This window comes from Dermochelys coriacea, chromosome 12 (assembly GCF_009764565.3).
Source record: "Dermochelys coriacea isolate rDerCor1 chromosome 12, rDerCor1.pri.v4, whole genome shotgun sequence".
Taxonomy (NCBI): Eukaryota; Metazoa; Chordata; order Testudines; family Dermochelyidae; genus Dermochelys; species Dermochelys coriacea.
Window position 1 is genome coordinate 4,851,152 of NC_050079.1, and position 19,195 is coordinate 4,870,346.

The 19,195-nt window shown below is 48.9% G+C and overlaps 1 protein-coding gene across 1 annotated transcript in view; it reads right to left on the reverse strand.

Annotated features, from left to right (window-relative positions):
- Positions 1-19,195, reverse strand: part of PLEKHG4 (pleckstrin homology and RhoGEF domain containing G4) — a 181,144-nt gene that overhangs the window by 20,121 nt on the left and 141,828 nt on the right. Inside the window, 2 exon segments of the mRNA XM_038368060.2 lie at positions 2,812-3,190; positions 3,461-3,764. Coding sequence (XP_038223988.2) covers positions 2,812-3,190; positions 3,461-3,764 — 683 coding nt within the window.

A 19,195-nucleotide genomic window follows, 5' to 3' on the forward strand; every position in this document is an offset into this window, starting at 1 on the left:
CCAGAAGCTGGGAGTGGACTACAGGAGATGGATCACTTGTTTGATTACCTGTTCTATTCATTCCCTCTGGGGCACCTGGCACTGGCCACTGTCAGAAGACAGGATACGGGGCTAGCTGGACCATGGGTCTGACCCAGTATGGCTTGTCTTATGCTCTTAGGATGGGAGGCAGAAGGCTCCTAAAGGCGCTCCCCATGCCATGCACAGGGCCTGCTGGGGCAGCACGTGTACAGCTCAGGAGACGTCTGGATTCCACCCCTTGTCAGGCTGGATGAGGAAGTCTCCACTGGGCAGCCATTTTCAAGCCCTGCCACTCACTACAGACAGATTCACACCCACTGGGCGCCGGAATGGCTCTCGACACAGCTGAGTGTGCCAGCCAGGGGAACCCTCAGGTGCTCCTTATGAGAAGGTTTCAGCTCCCTTTACATACATCGGACATCAGCTGGGCCAGACCCCTGCCTCCAGTACATTCTCCCACGCATGAACACCTGTCAAATCTTCATGCTAGCCTGGGCTAAGGTCAACTTCCTCCTCTGCTCTTTGCAGACAGTCTCAAAGACATGGGTGCTAGAGCAGAAGTCAAAGCACAGTGATGGGGCTCTTTACCAGCCGCAGCTCCAGCATTGCCTCGCAGAATCAAATAGTCAGTTGTTTGCCTGGCCACAGCCCCAAGGAATTATTCTGAACACTCTGCAGGGACTCTGGGATTGCTCCATCTGCTTCCAATGGACATTCTCCCTTCAGCTTCCACACCCTTTAGGGGAACAGCCTACCAGCCGAGAGCCAGGCAGAATAGGAGGTCTGCTAACTCTGCCAGAGGCAGCTAAGATCCTCCCCTTTGCCCTTGGCTGCTGCAGTAGCAGGATATGCTGCATGTAACTGGCAGGGGTGGCAGTGGGCCAGGGTACCCTGAACCACTTTGGGATGATGCAGATACTGAGCCCCCTTCCTCAAGTGATGGAATACAGCCCTGTGTTCACACCCTACACGCTAATGTAATAATCTTTGTACAAGCCATGCCCTGTGAGGTGTCACTTGAAAACTCATAACTTGCTGATCAGCAATATTGTGGCAAAGTGCATATAGCCACATTATATGTAAAGTTATGGACATAAACTGAAATCAGCTGACTGGAGAGTGTTTCCCAGTTAAGTCTGGGGAGTGGTTAAAGCAGTTTCTCAAAGACAAAGGGCAAGCTGACGTCCCAGCCAGGTGACAACAAAGCTAATGGGCTTGCCTACCAAATGGCCAGTTTTGACAAAAAATGGGGTCAGGGACAGAAAGATCTGCATCTTAGCAAAGAAACAGCATGGAGTCTCCTTTGTTCAGCAGACTGCCTGTCTCCTGGTTCTCAGCTGGAAATGCTTTTCAACAAGGGACTAAACAGCTCCAAAAAGGAGGGGCAAACCCCAGGGCTCCCCTCTCTCTCCCTGCCCATCTCATTCTCTGTCCCTGCGAAGACAAAGGAATCAGCCTGCTGGACTATGAGGGAGGGGTCCTGACCCAAAGAGTTTGGTCAGTAATGCTGTTGGAAGCATGTGGTGAGAAACTTTGCTTGAATCTAATGTAGTTTGTTAAGTTAGGCACTAGGAAGAGCTTTAACTTTATCTTTTCTTGCAACCATTTCTGACTTTTATGCCTCATTGCTTTTACTTAGAATCTTTCCCTCCGAAGTTAATAGTTTTTTTATTGTTTTATCTAATCCAGTGTGTTGAAGTTAACTCTACCTAAGGTAACAAGCTAGTATATTCTTCCCTTAAAGGAACAATGGATTTGACATATCTGGACTGTCCAGGAGCGGGCTGGGCAGTACAGGACATACATTCTGGGGGGAAGTCCGGGACCGGGAGTGAGCTGGGGTCACCCTGCGGCAGAACCAAGGATGATAAGAGACAGGGTGTGACTGGCAGGCTGCAGTTACACACCGACTTATCTGGGAGTGACCTGAATGCTGGCAGGCTGCTTGTGAGCAACCCAGGTTGGAAGCTATAGCAGTAAGGCATTGCAAGGCATCCCAGGCTATAAGGCAGGGGGGACACAAACCCCCCACTGGTCTGTATTGTACTCCAGCACGTCACATCATCCGAACCACTTTGGGATCCTCAGCCCCCTTCCTCGCCTCTTTTCCACTTTGGGGAACCCATGCCATTGTTTTCAGGCATGACAGGCATTCTCTGCAGACTGCTGGGTCCTTGAGCATGCTCCTTCCAGTTCAAGGCCATGCTAAAATGCAACCTCCTTCCCCTTCTGGGCATCCCTTGAAGGGAAAGGCTGCAAGAGGACAGGTCAACACTGTTGAAAATGGGAGCCTTGAGCCCAGTGCCTTACAGGGGAGAGGCTTTTCTTCCTGGTGTTTCTTTATCCCCAGGAAATGGGCGCCCCAGGTCTCCCATCGTTAACGTACCACTTGTGCAATTGAAAAATAAAATAAATATCCACCTCATTGCAGAGGGTCCACACCAAGGCTAGATGATATCTTCTTTTAATGCCAATAACCTAGACATTGCCCATTAGAGACACTTTCCCCTCCTTCCTCACAAGGGGGCATCGCTGTAGAGCATGTGGTGGAAGGTGGCGACTCCTCCCTGACCCAGCTGCTAGCGCTGTGTGTTTTAGGAAGCTGGAGCTTCCCTTTTGCCCCTCTCTGAATCTGCCTCCTCACCCCATGGGGCCTGTCTCCACCCCAGGACTTGCCAGTGCCTGAGATTAAGCAGGAGTGCTGCTTCCTGCCTCAGCAGACACAATGAGAACCATCCTCACACAGCCTGGGTTACCCTTGCACATGGGCCGTGAGAAGAAGTCACCTACCTGCCCCGGTTCTTGGCCTCTGGCGTGGAGCTGTAGCTCCTCTGCTCCTCTGGCAGGCAGTGTGCAGCCCAGCTGTGAGCGACTTGCTGCCATGCTGTGTGAGTCCTGTCCGCGAGCTCTGTGCTGCTCACTTCCAGCCCCTTAATGAAGACTCCCGTGTTGCCATACCTGGCCGGCTCGCTCAGAGTCCTCTGGCAGCTGGACCGCAGGCTCTCGCTGCAGGGAAGATCAAAGCTTTGGGCCTTTTTCAGCGTCCTCTTGGATGGTGGCCTCCTGGAGGCGGACCCAGTGGAGCAGGTTGAATTTGCCTCAAGAATTTCTAAAATACTCTCCAGGTTTGGCTTGTCCTCGGGCATGTCGCGTGGAGCCTCGCAGGCCACTGTACCAAGAGAAACCCTGCTCAAGTGGGGACTCATGTTGGGAGCAGCTTGGGAGGTCAGTTCTTCCCCAGCACTGACATCTCCGGAGCTGCTCAGGGATGGTGAGAGAGCCTTTTCCCTGGCCCACCCAGGAGAACGGTTTGGCCTGCTGTAGAAATGGGACAAGCTGTGACTCCTGTCTGAAAGCAGCCCAGGGATGGCTCCCTCTGAGTGCCTCCTGTGGGACAGCCTGCTGCTCTCACCACCACACCGGGAGTGCTCCCCCTCACCTGGCTTCCGCTCAGAGAGCAGAGACTTTCGTGTTCTCAGGGCGGCTTCTAGCTTCTTCTCAAAGACCAGTTTTGTCTCCTGGCACTTGGACCATGCAAATTTCCACTGCTTCAGCCCTTTGTCACTCTTCAGCTCACAGGCCAGCTCTTTCATCTCCTGGAATTTGACATCGCTGATTTCCGGGTGCTGTCCCTTGTAGCTTTCCAAACACTTGATTGCGGCTGCACAGTGCTCTGGGGAGTTGCAGTCCTCCATGCTGATGCAGGCTAGGTGTCGCATCCCCTCCAGTGCCCACTCGTACGCCTGCAGGGAGCAAGGACAAGGAGATCAGCCAATCAGTTTGCTATGGAAGGAATAAACCCCCCGCTCAGTGCCCACGTGGAGCCCAAGAGAAAAAGGTCAGTGTGCGGGCCGAGGCAGTGCCAAGTGCGCGAGCCGGAGGGGGCTGCCATTGTCAATGGGGCTTAACAACTCGGCAAAACAAAAGGCTCTTTATGCAGTGGGCTCCAGCTGTGCTGGATGCACCGTCACTGCTCCGCCCCACAGCAGGGACACTCCCCGGCGCAGGTGTTCTTGAGATGGCCTGTGTGTCTTCTCCAGTGCGCACCCTGGAGGGGCAGGCTGCCTCTGGGAAGGACTTAGTAGCACCACAGCAGCTTCCAGACCTCTGTGGGCCTGTGAGGTGCTCAGCCCTGGAGCTTACCTGCTACCTGCATCCAGCATTTCAATTCACCCCCCGTTAACTGGGGTCGGGGCGGTCAGTAGCAAGCTGCAGCTCTTGTTGGGAATGAGTCTGTGGCTCCTTCTCTAGCCCTGCTCTGAGATTGTGGTACATGCACTGCCAGCAACACTATGGATGACACCTTCCCTTTCAAGGGGTACTGGCAGTGGTATGGTGGGTCAAGCCCAGACCCAGATGCCTGCTCCTCTTTGGGAGGATGTTTCAAAGGGTTTAGGGGAGAGGTCTACAAAGTATCCACTGGAATTGGGCACTGACCTGCCCCAGGGCTCAGCTGACAGGTTGTATCAGAATGGCTGGAGGTCAGGCCTCCCCTCCTCTCAAATTCCTCTGTCTAGAGGGGAGCTGGTGCAATGCTGCTACCGGAAGGGATGGAGAGGATTGGCTGAGTTCAGTTCCACAAGGGCAGTGGGAAGCTGCAGGCTAGGCAGCTGGTACTCTGCAGACACAACAGCCATTCCCCCCTCCTGGAGGGGGTGCACGTGGTGAACAGGCAGCTGCAGCTCTCAGGCTAGAGCTGAGGCTGCATAGCACATGGGGGAGGAGAACCCTTCCCCCAGCCTGAGAGGGGGGCATCCCCAGGGTGTTGCAGGCTGCATGGGCTGGCAGGGGGAGGGACAAAGGCCCAGCCCTGGCCCTCCTCCACCGCCATGGCCTCTAACCCAGCCAGCCCCGATCCTCCCCTGCCATCATGGCTCCTAACCTGCCAGGCCTGACCCTTCCCCCTCCACCACAGCCCCTCTCCCACCACCATGGCCTGTGACCTGGCCAGCCTTTCCCCACCTCCACCCTTCACTTCTCCTGTACAGGAATGCGTATTGACAGATTTCAGAGTAGCAGCCATGTTAGTCTGTATTCGCAAAAAGAAAAGGAGGACTTGTGGCACCTTAGAGACTAACAAATTTATTAGAGCATAACTTTCGTGAGCTACAGCTCACTTCATCGGATGCATTGGTGGAAAAAACCAAATGCATCCGATGAAGTGAGCTGTAGCTCACGAAAGCTTATGCTCTAATAAATTTGTTAGTCTCTAAGGTGCCACAAGTACTCCTTTTCTTTTTTCTGCTATCTCTGTAACTGCTGGAATTCGCCTACCTTGCTTGTCACCATGAAAGGTTTTCCTCCTCCCCCCCCCCCCCGCTGCTGGGTGATGGCTATCTTAAGTGATCACTCTCCTTACAGTGTGTATGATAAACGCATTGTTTCATGTTCTCTGTGTGTGTATATAATCTCCGCTCTGTATTTTCCACCAATGCATCCGATGAAGTGAGCTGTAGCTCACGAAGCTTATGCTCTAATAAATTTGTTAGTCTCTAAAGTGCCACAAGTACTCCTTTTCTTTTTGCGAATACAGACTAACACGGCTGCTACTCTGAAACAAGAATATCAGAGGAACAGTGGGGGTGGGGTGGGGGGGGAGAAATACCATGGGAAATAATGACAGGTTTCAGAGTAGCAGCCGTGTTAGTCTGTATTCGCAAAAAGAAAAAGAGGACTTGTGGACCTTAGAGACTAACAAATTTATTAGAGCATAAGCTTTCGAGAGCTACAGCTGTCATGCATCCGATGAAGTGAGCGTAGCTCACGAAAGCTTATGCTCTAATAAATTTGTTAGTCTCTAAGGTGCCACAAGTACTCTTTTTCTTTTTGCGAATACAGACTAACACGGCTGCTACTCTGAAACCTGTCATTATGCAAGGCACTGAATTTAGCGTATAGAGTGGAAATCTGTCAACTTCATGAAAAAACTCGCACAGATACAGACAGACATCATCTTCCTCCCCAAATGCAAACAGATGGACATCATACCAAAAGGACTGAAGGTAAAAAATCCATTACAATCTACATACCACACAGACTATGCTGACAGCTTGTGCCACACACTCTCAAAGAAACTGTGGAACCACCTGATCAAAATCCTCTACAGCAAACAGGGGAAGATTAAGAATGAGCTCTCAAAACTGGAAACTCTCAGAAAGAACCAACCTTCCACACAAACTTACTCGTGGCTGGACTTTACAAAAACTAGACAAGCCATTTACAAAACACACTTTGCTTCTCTACAAAAGAAAAAGGACACTAAGCTATCTAAACTACTATATGCCACAAGGGCCACAACACTGGTTCCCGTAACCCACCCAGCAATATTGTTAATCTATCCAACTATACTCTTAGCCCAGCGGAAGAATCTGTCCTATCTCGGGGCCTCTCCTTTTGCCCTCCACCCCACACGAACATGATACAGTTCTGTGGTGACCTAGAATCCTATTTTCGACGTCTCAGACTCAAGGAATATTTCCAACACACCTCTGACCAACATATTAACCCACAGAGACCTTCCTTGCCAACACTACAAAAAGAAGGATTCTGGGTGGACTCCTCCTGAAGGTCGAAACAGCAGCCTGGATTTCTACATAGAGTGCTTCCGCCGACGTGCACGAGCTGAATTGTGGAAAAGCAGCATCACGTGCCCCATAACCTCAGCCATGCAGAACACAATGCCATCCACAGCCGCAGAAACAACTCTGACATAATAATCAAAAAGGCTGACAAAGGAGGTGCTGTCGCATCATGAATAGGTCAGAGTATGAACAAGAGGCTACTAGGCAGCTCTCCAACACCACTTTCTACAAGCCATTACCCTCTGATCCCACTGAGAGTTACCAAAAGAAACTACAGCATTTGCTCAAGAAACTCCCTGAAAAAGCACAAGAACAAATCCGCACAGACACACCCCCTAGAACCCCGACTTGGGGTATTCTATCTGCTACCCAAGATCCATAAACCTGGAAATCCTGGACGCCCCATCATCTCAGGCATTGGCACCCTGACAGCAGGATTGTCTGGCTATGTAGACTCCCTCCTCAGGTCCTTCGTTATCAGCACTCCCAGCTATCTTCGAGACCACACTGACTTCCTGAGGAAACTACAGTCCATTGGTGATCTTCCTAAAAACACCATCCTAGCCACTGTGGATGTAGAAGCCTCTACACCAACATTCCACACAAAGATGGACTACAAGCCGTCAGGAACAGTATCCCCGATACTGTCACGGCTAACCTGGTGGCTGAACTTTGTGACTTTGTCCTCACCCATAACTATTTCACATTTGTGGACAATGTATACCTTCAAATCAGCGGCACTGCGATGGGTACCCGCCTGGCCCCCACAGTATGCCAACATTTTTATGGCTGACTTAGAACAACGCTTCCTCAGCTCTCGTCCCCCTAATGCCCCTACTCTACTTGCGCTACATTGATGATATCTTCATCATCGGACCCATGGAAAAGGAGCTCTTGAGGAATTCCACCATGAGTTCAACAATTTCCATCCCACCATCAACCTCAGCCTGGACAGTCTACACAAGAGATCCACTTCCTGGACACTACGGTGCTAATAAGCGATGGTCACATAAACACCACCCTATATTGGAAACCTACTGACGCTATTCCTACCTACATGCCTCAGCTTTCATCCAGATCATACCACTCGATCCATTGTCTACAGCCAAGCTCTACGATATAACCGCATTTGCTCCAACCCCTCAGACAGAGACTAACACCTACAAGATCTCTATCATGAATTCCTACAACTACAATACCCACCTGCTGAAGTGAAGAAAAAGATTGACAGAGCCAGAAGAGTACCCAGAAGTCACCTACTACAGGACAGGCCCAACAAAGAAACTAACAGAACGCCACTAGCCATCACCTTCAGCCCCCAACTAAACCTCTCCAACGCATCATCAAGGATCTACAACCTATCCTGAAGGACGACCCATCACTCTCACAGATCTTGGGAGACAGGCCAGTCCTTGCTTACAGACAGCCCCCCAATCTGAAGCAATTACTCACCAGCAACCACACACCACACAACAGAACCACTACCCCAGGAACCTATCCTTGCAACAAAGCCCGTTGCCAACTCTGTCCACATGTCTATTCAGGGGACACCATCATAGGGCCTAATTACATCAGCCACACTATCAGAGGCTTGTTCACCTGCGCATCTACCAATGTGATATATGCCATCATGTGCCAGCAATGCCCCTCTGCCATGTACATTGGCCAAACTGGACAGTCTCTACGTAAAAGAATGAATGGACACAAATCAGACGTCAAGAATTATAACATTCAAAAACCAGTTGGAGAACACTTCAATCTCTCTGGTCACTCGATCACAGACCTAAGAGTGGCTATACTTCAACAAAAAAGCTTCAAAACACAGACTCCAAGGAGAGACTGCTGAATTGGAATTAATTTGCAAACTGGATACAATTAACTTAGGCTGAATAGAGACTGGGAATGGATGAGTCATTACACAAGATAAAACTATTTCCCCATGGTATTTCTCCCTCCCACCCCACCCCCCCACTGTTCCTCTGATATTCCTTGTTAACTGCTGGAATTAGCCTACCTTGCTTGTCACCATGAAAGGTTTTCCTCCTTTCCCCCCCCTGCTGCTAGGTGATGGCTTATCTTAAGTGATCACTCTCCTACAGTGTGTATGATAAACCCATTGTTTCGTGCTCTCTGTGTGTGTATATAAATCTCTCCTCTGTTTTTTTTCCACCAAATGCATCGATTGAAGTGAGCTGTAGCTCACGAAAGCTATGCTCCTAATAAATTTGTTAGTCTCTAACGGTGCCACAAGTACTCCTTTTCTTTTTATTATGACAGAGACATGCTATATTACAAGCCCCATATTGCTGAGATGCCTGGATCAGTCACTAGCAGGGTTCTAGGGATCTGACACTTTGTTCACTGTTAATCTGACAATTCCAGTGACATTTGGATGGGGAAAGTAAGGGCCCATGAGGAGGAAGCCCCAAGAGGTGCTGTGAAAGCTCTGACGGAAAGTCAGAGATTTAAACGCCAGAAGGGGCCATTGTGTCAATCTAGTCTGACGTGCTGCAAGACCGGGCCAGAGAATTCTACCCTGTGCCTTCTGCATGAACCCATCGCTGGACGCTGGTTTAGGGTCCTCTTTCAAATTGCCTTTCTGAAATCATTCGTCTTAACCTCTCCCCTTACTTTTGTTAGTTTCTAAGGCCCTGTTAATTCTCATGGACTGGCTGAGAACCAACCATCAGCTTTGTAGGAGTCAGAGAAGTGAGTTATTTGATAGCTTGGTTATTGAATACAACGAAACGTGAAGGACTGTATACCCGCAGCCCCTTTCCCTGTCGCTGTGTGCCTGTCCTCCTGACTGCATTTGTGCCTATGTTGGTTACCCCACTGGTATCCTGTATTCAGTGAACTTTTGGGGTCGGGACTCTCCTGGCGTTGGCTTTGTGCCCCTCGCCCAGTGGGGCCAATCCTGATGGTGCTCTCGGTCTGCTCCTCCCTGACCCGAATGATAAAGTATCAGTGCTGAGCTCACCAAAGTCAGTAACAGCTGTGTTATCTAGCATGTTGGGGAAATAGGGGTGCTGGCTAGTCGAAAATTCCAGTGAATTAAGAGTTATATGGAGAGTGGGAGGAGCCTCAGGGCTGGGGTGCAGGGTACAGACTCTGGGAGGGAAGTGGCTTGGGGCAGGGGGTTGGGGTGCAGGAGGGGTTTCGGGGTGCCAGATCCGGGCAGCACCTACCTCAGGTGGCTCTCGGGAAGTGGCAACATGTCCCTGCTGCTCTTAGGCGGAGGCACAGCCAGGCAGCTCTGCGCATTGCCTCCACCCGCAGGCACCGCCCCTGCAGCTCCCATTGGCTGCAGTTCTCACAATGGGAACTGTGGAGCCAGCGCTTGAGGTGGGTCGGAGGCAGTGCACCGAGCCGCCGTGGCCGTTCCTTCACCTAGGAGCAGCAGGGACATGTCGCCGCTTCCGGGGAGCCACGCGGAGCCAGGTAGGGAGCCTGCCGGCCCAGCGCCAACCAGACTTTTACGCAGTATCAGAAATGCTGGTTTCTAGAGCTTTCCGGTTGGTAAAGTGCCAGATAACACAGCTTTTACTGTACATGGATGCTACAGCATGATGTACAGTAAACCACACACAGCTGTCTAAAGGAGACTCTTCAAACAATCTCATATTGGTAGACGTTACAATTGTGTTGCAGGAGCGGCTTGGAGTGACTGACAAGAATCAGAGCCCCGCTGTACTCAAGCCCTGCTCAGATGGGCAGTAGTAAGACGGTCACCCTCCAAGGACTCCCAATTGAAATGTCAGATTTCTGTGAATAGTTACTGCAGCCGCGGTTCTTCAGCATTCCCAAGCCTGGCTGGGCTAAGAGTACAGAATTAGACGGGGCAATAAGGTGTACTTCTTAGTAGTGAGCGTAATCAACAGTTGGGACAAATTATGAAAGGTTGTGGTGGATCCTCATCACTGGCAACTTTAAAATCAATTTTGAATGTTTTTTTAAAGGATCTGCTGTGATTCACACAGGAATTATTTCAGGGAAGTTCTCTGGCCCATGTTATGGCAGTGGCTTCAATCTGCTCTATTTTATGAAAATTAGTTTGCCTCTCAGACTTCTGGCACGTTTCAAATGTGAGCCCTGGATAAGCAAATTTTGGTGTGCCACAGCTGTACATGCTGTTATGACAGGTGTCACCAGGGGGCGCAGTTTAAACAGGGCTAAATCCACACTAGGAGCTAGGGGTAGTGGACTTCCCAGCTTGCGTACACATACTTCTGTGAGCTCAGTGAGAGCTGGCGTGAATATAAATGGCAGCGTAAGCTGCGGTCATACGGGCCTAGCAGCAGCAGGGCAAGCCTTAGCTGTGCTGAGTACAACCTCACCCAAATCCCGGGGGTATCTACTTGGCATGACTAACGCCATTGCAGAGCTACTGGCCACACCGGGCTACCTGTGACTCCCCTGCTATTTATATTGAGCTCGTGTGAGCTGTGTGTCCGCCGGCTGGGAATCACACACCACGCTCTCAGTATAGACATGGCCTTAGTGTACAAGCACATGTAAGGCTTGGGAAGACATGCTGTGCTGGTCTTTCGTTTTGGTTTGAGGAGAGGTAGGTTCTTGGTCCGAAAATCGTCTGTTCTCTGTGTGCTGTAGTGACCACCTCTGTTCCAGGACTGGTGAAGGTGTGTTAATACAATGAGTTACACGTACAGTCTGCCCAGACCCTATGTCACTGCTTTCTCCTCCACTGGGGAAGCCGAACTCGCAAGGCCCCCAACATCTGCTACCTCTCTGCAGAGGGGGACAAACCACTATACGGGACTGAGCTCTGCCAGAAATAGTGTAGCCAGTCCAGATACTGGACTCTTTGCTGCGCACTGGAGACTCACTAAAGCAGAAGCATTTGGCGCTGACCAGTCTGTATTGTTAATGGTCCTGATTCACTGCTATGCTCAATGGGGTGATCCAAACCTAGCCAAGTGCCACCAATGGAGGGACAGCAACTAGAATGCAGTGTGGAGCAGAAAACTGTCTCCACAGAGCGAATACAAGGCCCTCCAAACAAGACAAAAAAAGCCAGAGGTCACCCCTTAGTCTAGGGCTGTTGATGCAAAGTGGGGAGAACATGCCCTCGGTATTATGAGGCCATGGTGGAGGAACATACGCTCAGCTCTGTGGTCTGTATGGTAACTTTGACAGGTTTCAGAGTAGAAACCACTGTTAGTCTGTATCCGCAAAAAGAACAAGAGTACTTGTGGCACCTTAGCGACAAACAATTATTAGAGCACAAACTTTCGTGGGCTACAGCCGATCATCGGATGCACAGAATGGAACATATAGTAAGATATATCTATATCTGTATCTATATATAACACCCACACATACCTACGGATAAGTGGAAGTTACCAACAAAACTGGTGAGAGGTTAATTAGTTAAGATGACAGGTTTCAGAGTAGCAGCCGTGTTAGTCTGTATTCGCAAAAGAAAAGAGTACTTGTGGCACCTTAGAGACTAACAAATTTATTTGAGCATAAGCTTTCGTGAGCTACAGCTCACTTCATCGGACTGCACCACCAAATGCATCCGATGAAGTGAGCTGTAGCTCACGAAAGCTTATGCTCAAATAAATGTGTAGTCTCTAAGGTGCCACAAGTACTCCTTTTCTAGTTAAGATGAGTTATATCCGCAGGAGGAAAAAAACTTTTGTAGTGATAATCAAGATGGCCCATTTAGACAGTTGACAGAAGGTTGTGAGGATACTTACCTTAAGGAAATAGATTCAATATGTGTAAATGACCCAGCCACTTCCCAGGTCTCTATTCAAACCCAGTTAATGGTATCTAGTTTGCATATTAAAAAAATAAATAGACACAAATCTGAACATCAGAAATCATAACATTCAAAAACGGTAGGAGAACATTCAACCTCTCTGGCCACTCAGCAAAAGATTTAACGGGTGGCAATTTTTGCAACAGAAACGCTTCAAAAAACAGACCTCCAACAGAAACTACGAGCTTGAATTAATATGCAAACTAGATATCATAACTTGGGTTGAAAAGCGACTGGGAAGTGGCCTGGGTCATTACACATATTGAATCTATTTCCTTATGTTAAGTATCCTCACACCTTCTTGTCAACTGTCTAAATGGGCCATCTTGATTATCACAACAAAAGTTTTTTTCTCCTGCTGATAATAGCTCATCTTAACTAATTAGCCTCTTACAGTTTGTATGGGAGCTTCCAACTTATCTGTATATATCTATCTATCTATCTATCTTCTTACTATATGTTCCATTCTATGCATCCGATGAAGTGAGCTGTAGCCCATGGAAGCTTGTGCTCTAATAAATTTGTTAGTCTCTAAGGTGCCACAAGTCCTCCTGTTCTTTTGTATGCTAACTGAATGCCAATGCACAGGGCCATATCTGCAGAGGCAAGAGACAGAACAGAGCCACTCCAGAGACGGATGCAAGGGCTTGGGAGCCTCCTCAGTCCTTCAACTACTGGCCTTTTAAGCTGCAGTTACATGGAGTGTGCCCAGGCAGTCTCACTACACATGCAAAGCAAGAAGCTACTTCAGAAACTGCAGCAGCTGCTCTAGCACAAATGCTGCCAGATCTAAAATGACAACAACCAAAGCTGCAGACAGCAGCAGCCCTGTGCTGACCTGCATAGCACAGCGACAGTCTGTCCAGTCCTGCCTCCTCCCTACCCCTGGCAGTAGGTTTTTAAAGAACACACCTGGGTGGGGAAGGAGTGTCTGTAGGCGTGGGAAGGCCAGATTTGGAGTGTGTGTGTGGGGTGTCCGTGGGGGGGATGGAAAGAGGGGAAGGCGCAGGGCTGTCACTAGGTGGTCTGGTCTGGTCTCAGTGGGTTGGAACCAGGTTGTTCTGTGCTGTGGCAGTGACACCTCACCTCCAGGAAGGTGAGGGCGGGATGGGGGCGACCAGCCTGCATTAGCAGCAGAGCCTGGTCGATGCTGTCCCCCATGTGACATGTAACTAATTTTGCTGTGCCGTGCTCGGGGTTGGGGCAGTGACTCCTGTTGTTGCTGGAAGGTTCCCTGGCAGCGGCAGAAAGGAGCCAGGAGAAGCTAACAGCCCAAGAGGAACTTAGAAATGATTGTAAATCTTGATGGCAATTCAAGTCCCCAGTGCCTGTCACAGGCTAGTTAATAATCCCAGCTTTGTCCTCGTCGCACAATGGACCTCTGCCTCACATCCTCCATGCAACACGGATAGCTAAATGGCAATGCAGCTTTTCCAGGTCACGTCACCTTCACAACTGCACTTTCCAGCCGCAGAACAGCAGCAGAGGAGAGCACCGCCCCAGCACCCAAGTGAACAATGTGTGCACCAGCCCTTCCACGGGCTTTGCCCACTCAGGCCTTCCTCACTTTTAATTTCATATGTCAGCCAGCTCATGTAGACCCATGCTGGGAAATGGCCCCAGGGTGCAGGAAGGGTGATTTAGTTGGGGATTGGTACCATGCTTTGAGCAGGGGGTGGACTAGTGACTCCTGAGATCCCTTCCCACCCCTGAATTCTATGACAGAGAAGCTCCAGCTGACCCTCCCACTCCGGGGTGCACTGGGATGTGTGGAGAGGGGGAGGGGGGATTGCGGCTCTGGGCTTCAGCCGCTGGAGGGGAGGGGCTGCAGGCTTCAGCTGCCAGGGTGGGTGTGTGGGCTCTGGCTTCATTTCTCCAGAAGCTAACAAACAGCTTGCACACTACAAACACTGCAGGTCTGTGTGTGGTGGAAGAGCTGGATGCTACTGACATTCTCAAATTATGCCCAAGGAATAACTCTGGGGTCAGCCAGGAAAGAAATTGCCATCTTTTATGATCTAATTCGTGTTAAACCATAGGGAGGCCTTTCCTGAAACTCGTTATCAAAAGGATTGTAACACCTGCCTCCCCTCACAGAGCCTACCCCACCCACAATGGAATTTAGGTGACAGTGCCGGACCTGTCCTACCCAAGGGACCAGGGTAAAGCAGAGTTTGCAGTGACCATCCATTCCATTAGGGAGAGCCAGAATATAGCCTCAGAAAGGTGCAGCACATTGTCAGAGAGAAAGTGGATTTACTTGCTCCTAATCAATTAAATACCAGGGTATTTGTCACTGCTACATACAGTATGAGCGTGGATTGGTACACATTCAAGAACAGAAGCTACCTGGAATTTGTGTCTTGGGGATTTCTACAGCACCCATCACAGCAACGGTAAAGGGCTGCCCACGTAAAGGGTGACAAGAGAACACTTTGAACGTACAATCAGTGGGTGGCATTCAGATCTCTAATCAGCATTGCAGACACAGCATCTGGTGTGAGCAGCACTTTTCACTCAGGTTCAAAGCCCTTCAATAATCAGCAGATCAAGAATCTTTTCTTCCTTAAAATCCACAAACACACAGAAGAAATTTCTCATGGACTGTAGTCACAGGGACCAATAACCCTTCAGAAAAGCAGGACGCATCTCCTAGAACAGCTTAAAGGCACCAGGAGTGAAGGAACAAGAGAGATGGGCATCCTGTTATCTGGGGATGGAGTTAAGAAAAGGATGGACTGGTAGACCCCTGTTCTTCCACCACTTCTTCCTCCTCTCCCCATGCGTGAAAGGCCGTAATATGGGGGAGCCGAAGGAGGAGATGTGCTTTTGGAGAAAAAAGAAATCAAATAGTTGGCTTCTCCTTAGTGCTCAGGGGCTTAGCGTTTTTCCATATGGACTAACTATAATAGGCTCTAGGAACAAGGGCTGCCACCACACACAATAGGCCAAGAATCAAAGAGCCATAAGGATTGTAAGGATGTTGAGGGGACATCTGCTTAATCCCCAAGGAAAAGGAAGAAGCCAAAAGGGAGAAAGAGTGTGTAAACCAGGGCTGGCCCTGAGACCAAATGGCACCCCAGGCGAAGAACATCCTTTGGCGCCCCACCATCCATTGTTAAACTTTTGAATACCTATTTTTTTATCGCATTCATACCCCATTTCACTACTTTGATGCATGATTTGCATGCATGATTATCCCTGTCAATAATATTATAAAATTTGCATGCTAGGATCTGTAAATCTGTATTATTCATGCCATATATAAGCAAATAAAAAAAATAGTTTCCTCTAGCTTATAGAAACTTTTTAATTTTAAGAATAAACTGGAATGTACTAACATCAAGAAATTGACTGTGCACCAACACTGGGTGGACTGTATTACAGTCAGTGATGGCTTTAGAATGTAACCCAAGTCTTTTCGTTCAAAGATCACTTTTCTGGCCTCTGCCCTCATCAACTGAAGCACTGTGTCAGAGAGATCCAAAACTGGCCAATGGCATTTTCAAGTGATAAATATAGCAAGCTATGTCCGTATCTCATCAGCCATCATGATCAAAGATATGTTTAATGAGCTTGAGCTTTGAAAAGCTGCATTTCACCACTCACGACTGTGACCGACAGCGTGAGCCAGAATCCTCAAGCTATCCACATGTTAGGAAAAGCGTCCTTCATGCATCAGAATTGGAGAACTTGGAGTGGAGAGCATTTCCCGTTGCGGCAAAATTTGAAAGATGTCGAATTTAGACATAGAGGTCTTTATCACTGACGTCCAAACATTCCCTATGTGTCAGCGTCGGGTGAAGGTCCGTACAATTGTTAAGAGTGTTTCCTGTCCTGGCAGCTTACTAAGGTCATACAAAAACTCTCAGGTCTTTCTGCGGTGCTTCATTTGTCTAAGCCTTTCCTTCAATGGACACTCAAGCAGCGTCGACAAGCAAGCAGAAAAACTCCCTCTTGGAATTTTTCTTCAGAGCTTCCCATCACCTCATCTCTGCCCTCATAATCAAAGGTTTCAGAGTAGCAGCCGTGTTAGTCTGTATTCGCAAAAGAAAAGGAGTACTTGTGGCACCTTAGAGACGAACAATTTATTAGAGCATAGCTTTTTGTGAGCTACAGCTCACTTCATCGGATGCATTTGGTGGAAAAAAGCAGAGGAGAGATTTATATACACACACACACACACCACACCCACAACAGAGAGCATGAAACAATGGTGCTCTAATAAATTTGTTAGTCTCTAAGGTGCCACAAAGTACTCCTTTTCTTTTTGAGAATACAGACTACACGGCTGCTACTCTGAAAACTGTAAGGAGAGTGATCCCTTATGATAAGCCATCACCAGCAGCGGGGGGGGGGGGGGGGGGGGGGGGGGGAGGAGGAAACCCTTGCATGGTGACAAGCAAGGTAGGCTAATTCCAGCAGTTAACAAGAATATCAGAGGAAACAGTGGGGGGTGGGGTGGGAGGGAGAAATACCATGGGGAAATAGTTTTACTTTGTGTAATGACTCATCCATTCCCAGTCTCTATTCAAGCGCCTAAATTAATTGTATCCAGTTTGCAAATTAATTCCAATTCAGCAGTCTCTCGTTGGAGTCTGTTGTTGAAGCTTTTTTGTTGAAGGATGCCACTCTTAGGTCTAACAAATTTATTAGAGCATAAGCTTTCGTGAGCTACAGCTCACTTCATCGGATGCATCGGAGCTGTAGCTCACGAAAGCTTATGCTCTAATAATTTGTTAGTCTCTAAGGTGCCACCGGTACCCTTTTCTTTTTGCGAATAGAGACTAACACGGCTGCTACTCTGAAACTCTTAGGTCTGTGATCGAGGTGACCAGAGAGATTGAAGTGTTCTCCATCTGGTTTTTGAATGTTATAATTCTTGACGTCTGATTTGTGTCCATTCATTCTTTTACGTAGAGAAAGTACATGGCAGAGGGGCATTGTTGGCACATGATGGCATATATCGCATTGATAGATGCGCAGGTGAACGAGCCTCTGATAGTGTGGCTGATGTGATTAGGCCCTATGATGGTATCCCTGAATAGATATGTGGACAGAGTTGGCAACGGGCTTTGTTGCAAGGATAGGTTCCTGGGTTAGTGGTTCTGTTGTGTGGTGTGTGGTTGCTGGTGAGTATTTGCTTCAGATTGGGGGGCTGTCTGTAAGCAAGGACTGTCTGTCTCCCAAGATCTGTGAGAGTGATGGGTCGTCCTTCAGGATAGGTTGTAGATCCTTGATGATGCGTTGGAGAGGTTTTAGTTGGGGGACTGAAGGTGATGGCTAGTGGCGTTCTGTTATTTTCTTTGTTGGGCCTGTCCTGTAATAGGTGACTTCTGGGTACTCTTCTGGCTCTGTCAATCTGTTTCTTCACTTCAGCAGGTGGGTATTGTAGTTGTAGGAATGCATGATAGAGATCTTGTAGGTGTTTGTCTCTGTCTGAGGGGTAAGGAGCAAATGCGGTTATATCGTAGCGCTTGGCTGTAGACAATGGATCGAGTGGTATGATCTGGATGAAAGCTAGAGGCATGTAGGTAGGAATAGCGGTCAGTAGGTTTCCGATATAGGGTGGTGTTTATGTGACCATCGCTTATTAGCACGTAGTGTCCAGGAAGTGGATCTCTTGTGTGGGACTGGTCCAGGCTGAGGTTGATGGTGGGATGGAAATTGTTGAAATCATGGTGGAATTCCTCAAGAGCTTCTTTTCCATGGGTCCAGATGATGAAGATGTCATCAATGTAGCGCAAATAGAGTAGGGGCATTAGGGGACGAGAGCTGAGGAAGCGTTGTTCTAAGTCAGCCATAAAAATGTTGGCATACTGTGGGGCCATGTGGGGTACGCATCGCAGTGCCGCTGATTTGGAGGCATACATTGTCACCAAATGTGAAATAGTTATGGGTGAGGACAAAGTCACAAAGTTCAGCCACCAGGTTAGCCGGTGAAACAACTCTGACATCATAATCAAAAGGCTGACAAAGGAGGTGCTGTCGTAATCATGAATAGGTCGGAGTATGAACAAGAGGCTACTAGGCAGCTCTCCAACACCCACTTTCTACAAGCCATTACCCTCTGATCCCACTGAGAGTTACCAAAAGAAACTACAGCATTTGCTCAAGAACTCCCTGAAAAGCACAAGAACAAATCCGCACAGACACACCCTGGAGCCCCGACCTGGGTATCTATCTGCTACCCAAGATCCATAAACCTGGAAATCCTGGACGCCCCATCATCTCAGGCATTGGCACCCTGACAGCAGGATTGTCTGGCTATGTAGACTCCCTCCTCATGCCCTTGGTTACCAGCACTCCCCAGCTATCTTCGAGACACCACTGACTTCCTGAGGAAACTACAGTCCATTGGTGATCTTCCTAAAAACACCATCCTAGCCACTGTGGATGTAGAAGACCTCTACACCAACATTCCACACAAAGATGGACTACAAGCCGTCAGGAACAGTATCCCCGATACTGTCACGGCTAACCTGGTGGCTGAACTTTGTGACTTTGTCCTCACCCATAACTATTTCACATTTGGGGACAATGTATACCTTCAAATCAGCGGCACTGCGATGGGTACCCGCATGGCCCCACAGTATGCCAACATTTTTATGGCTGACTTAGAACAACGCTTCCTCAGCTCTCGTCCCCTAATGCACCTACTCTATTTGCGCTACATTGATGACATCTTCATCATCTGGACCCATGGAAAAGAAGCTCTTGAGGAATTCCACCATGATTCAAGAATTTCCATCCCACCATCAACCTCAGCCTGGACCAGTCCACACAAGAGATCCACTTCCTGGAC